Source organism: Thamnophis elegans, chromosome 2 (genome assembly GCF_009769535.1).
Source record: "Thamnophis elegans isolate rThaEle1 chromosome 2, rThaEle1.pri, whole genome shotgun sequence".
NCBI lineage: Eukaryota > Metazoa > Chordata > Lepidosauria > Squamata > Colubridae > Thamnophis > Thamnophis elegans.
Genome location: NC_045542.1, coordinates 11,865,531 through 11,869,901, shown reverse-complemented (window position 1 = coordinate 11,869,901; position 4,371 = coordinate 11,865,531). Strand labels below are relative to the sequence as shown.

General features: G+C 36.7%; 1 protein-coding gene across 1 annotated transcript; it reads right to left on the bottom strand.

Annotated features, from left to right (window-relative positions):
• Window positions 1–2,240: 2,240 nt before the first annotated feature.
• LOC116504029 (olfactory receptor 1L6-like) lies at window positions 2,241–3,179 on the bottom strand. The gene has a single exon (XM_032210844.1). The coding sequence runs from the start codon at window positions 3,177–3,179 to the stop codon at window positions 2,241–2,243; it is 939 nt and encodes a 312-aa protein (XP_032066735.1).
• Window positions 3,180–4,371: the final 1,192 nt, after the last annotated feature.

Sequence of the window (4,371 nt, the reverse complement as noted above, 5' to 3'; positions counted from 1 at the left end):
TATTTATAAAACAACGATGAAATTTGAGGACAGAGTTCAAAAAATTACAGAGACATATGAAAGTGATAAGAAAATTGTTGACATTGAAGCAAATTGAGTGTGGAGGGAAATGATAAGTGTGGAATATGGAAAGGAGATATTGATGAACTGGAACTCTATCTCAGATGTCAAAACATAGATGAAGAAAGGGGAGAAAATTTGGCAGAAACAATGAGAGTAATTTCGGCAGAAGCATCAATGATAACAAAAGTCAAGCAGATGAAAGGAACAGATGGAGGGTTTCGAATTCTTTTAAGATATCCAATGGACAACAAGTTGTCAAGAAAAGTCCACATAAGATTTATCAAGAAAACGCTTAGAATACAGATTATACAAATGGCAAGAGATATTGGACTGCACTATTTCTGGAAGGATACAGGATGATGAAATGAAATGTCACAATAAAATTTAGTTAAATGTAAAACTTTGAATATTATGTATAAAGTAATAATAGCTATAGTCAAATAAATGATCAGAACACTCAGCACACTCAGAAATCTGAATGAACATTTGGTTAGAAATTCTAGAGTGCTCTGCACTGGAATTGATTTAGTCTGTCACATACTAAACTTTATGCTCCCTTATACGCATTTAATGCTACTCTTTTTAGATGCATTTTAGACTTCTAGTTTTTATATATGCTTCTGTTTTATATTTTTAACTTTTTATAATTATTATTTTTAGATTCTGATGTATTTTCTATACTTTTTAGCACTAGTCTCTAATCATAATAAAGATTTCATTAATAATAAACTGCTTGGTTAGAAACAAATATCATAGGATTTGAAATCTACACAAATCAAAAAAGAAAGACAGAAAGGATTAGATTTTAAACTGTAGATACCTTCATCCCTTTATTAATTATGACCAAAACAATAAGAACAACTGATGGTACAGTTACTGATTTACATTATATTTTATTTGTATTGAAACATTTATTTTCAAACATATGTTTTAACAAAATAGAAATAATACGATTTACTGCTTCTGCTATTTTGGGAATAACTGTACTGATATATTATAGGCATGAAGAAAGGTGATATATTTGTTTCTTTGACTTATATGTTTCATACAAGAACTCAAGAAAACATAGAATCTAGATAATGGTCCACCCATTTTTCAAATCAAAGATCGCTTTTAACATTCCTGTGATTTCATTTCAAATATTTGGCACTGGAAGATGGTTCTGGTTGACAGCAAGAAAATCAAGAGCTGTGATTTAGGAAGACAGAAATCTGACGGAAGAGGAGTTGACAATTCACTGTAACTGATTTCAGACCCTTGCAACATAGAATTGAAGCTGGTTACCTGGTATTTCATATTGATGCATAACAGCCATGGTTTTTTAAAAAAGAAACTTATTTAAGGGCAGAATAAAAGCAAACAAAATTAATCAGAAAAATTGAACCAACTCAGTAAACATGTAGAAATATCAAGAGAAGGACAGTTAATTATTCATACTCTCTAATTTCTCCTGTAATAAGAATATACATTACCAGCAAATTTTTGTAAGGAGAAACTAATGGAAATTTAGGGATTTAGTGTAGGGGCTGAAGACACCAGACTGGAAACCAGGAGTCAATGAGCTCTATCCTGCCTTAGGTTCAAAGGCACATGGGTGACATTGAGCTGGTCACTTTCTGTAGAAAAAAGGCAATAGGAAAACAGAACAATGTAGCCAAGAAATCTACAATAGCCAATAATCAATTGAACACCCACAGAGACACACAAACGTTTACACAGTACTTTAAACACCCTTAAAGCTCCATAAAAACAATAAATATCCATTACTTCAAATGTTTCAGCCAAAATTTAACACGTTAAATAAATAATCTTTATTTTTGAGCAAATGCAACTTATGAAAACTCTACCTTGTGATGAAAGCAACAGCTCTAATAGCCTGCAGAAAACCACCAATGTGAAAAGTCATTGCAGAAGTTCTTTCAGACAAATCAGCTGTCCAAAAGCAGTGTATTTTCTGACAGTTGAATTTTATTTCATGGAATAAACTGGCTTATAATGTTATTGACAGATCTGCAGGTACCTTTTTATGTTGGGAAACGGCCAAATATACAAAGTAAGCTTGGTTACTTTTGCTATGTGTTTGGCGACAAGAAAATAAGAGAAAAACTGGTATGCTCTAAATCATAGAGGACATTGGCCATTAATAGCCATGCTTATTTGCACCCAAGGTGGTGCCACTAAAACCAATTCCTCACCAGTCTTTTGATGGCCGCATGTATCTCGCTGTTCCTCAGGCTGTATATGAAAGGGTTGAGCATAGGGGTGACTACTGTGTAGAATATTGAGGCCACTCTCAGCCTCGAGACAGAATAGGAAGATGATGGGCGGAGGTAGGTGCCTATCACTGTGCCATAGAACAATGCCACAGTGGTGAGGTGGGCACTGCAAGTAGAGAAAGCTTTGGACTTTTTGGACTTAGATGGAAGCTTCACCACCTTCAGGACAATGAAGACATAAGAGAAAACAATGAGGAGCAGAGGCCCAAGGATAATTGCTGTCCCTTCGCTGACAAGAAGCTTATCAACAACGGAGGTGTCAGAACAAGAGATTTTCAGTAACGGATGGAGATCACAGAAAAAATGGGGGATTTCTCGGGAAGCACAGAAGTTAAAATTAGATACCAATAGGATGTACAACAAAGCGTGGAAATGAGCCAGGAGCCAGCAGCAAGCAGCCAACAGAAGGCAACACTTGAAGCTCATAACTCTGGCATAGTGCAATGGGCGGCAGATGGCTACATAGCGATCATATGCCATGGAGGCCAGGAGAAAGTTATCTGTTGTAGCAAAACTCACAAAGAAATACATCTGTGTCAGGCAACCATTATGGGATATTGCTTTCGTCTGGGTCGCTAAGTTGTACAGCAATTTAGGTATTGCAGCAGAACTAAATCCAAGGTCAGCCAATGACAAATGGCAGAGGAAGAAATACATGGGAGCTTGGAGGAGGCTGGCATTGGAGAAGATCAGCAAGATTATCAAGAGGTTCCCTAGCAGACAAAGCAAGTACATACAGAGGAAGATGGGAAAGAGAACACCTTGGAGGTCTGGTGAGGAGGAGAAACCCAGAAGGATGAATCCAGCAAAGATGGTTTGATTCTTCTCTTCTGTGTTCATCCTGCAACTCAGGCATTTAGGACCAAGTTCTTGTCTACTGCTCTGCTCTGCATTTCAGCTGGCTCCAAAAATACTAAACTAGTTTGAGAGAAAGAAAGAAAATATTTACAGCTGTTAAATATATTCGTAGGAATTTCTCTTGTGAAAGGCATACGGCTTATTTTAATTTGCATTCCAACAACTGAAAAAGCCATCCCCTCCAAATATGGCCATTAATCGCTGCATAATTCTCCCCTCTTTCACTTTTTCCAAGCAACTGAGAATCTTTTTGATATGTTACAAGAGTTTTGTTTGTTTTCAGAATGTACAATGGCAAATTATTTATGGGTGTTAAAATAGGGGATTAGACAGTAAAAGAAAAATTTCTGCAATTGCACTGATCAGTTAAGATATTTTTTTGAATGACAAAAGGGCTCCAGGATTCCTTTGCCAATCACCCAGTTCCTTCTTCCTATGAAGTGGTAACTGGCTTAATTTAGGGGAAATGGCTTAATTTAGGGGAATAGAGCAGACTGCTTCCTTCTGTGCAGAACATTTATCCATCTCCCCATTACTGTTTACACTGACAGGTAGGATCCAAACCCGTATTTTTCAGGCAAACTTTTTCCCCCACATGTTAAAGTTCAAAGGCTGCTTTTGTGACTTATTATGTGCAAAGTTTCCACTAAGCAATAGTCCTTTTAATTATGTCATTTTTCTCCCAGGCTGATTCCCCACCCTGTCTACACTCTGAACAAAGAGATAACAATCCTTTTCTAATTCAAAGTCTCATTCTCCAGGCTTCTTTTTCACCAGTACCTCCATTATGCCACCCGGTATGTATCTCCCCATTTGCCAAAAGGCAGTTTGCATGGGGAAAATAGAACCACAATAATGACAGAGAGGAGAACTTTGCAACTGCCTTGCTCTATGGTTCATTCAGATAAAATGTGCTGAGAAAGCACTGAGTTCAAAGAATATGGCAGCAAGGTGTGCACAGTTATATGTTGTTATCTAGACAGACACAAAGGAAAATGGGGAATACAGCTGAATAAAGCACTAACAAGATCATATGATTTGCCCATGAAGTATAATTGGATACCCTACCATATCTCTACAGGAACCAGAAGTCTTGATGTTTTCATTAAAAATGGATCTCTTTTGTTATGCCATCATTTACCTAAGAACAAAGTCTTTGCAGTGTAACCTTTTC

Coding starts and splice junctions, on each gene's coding strand:
- LOC116504029 (XM_032210844.1), bottom strand. CDS start 3,179: ATGAACACAGAAGAGAAGAATCAAACCATCTTTGCTGGATTCATCCTT.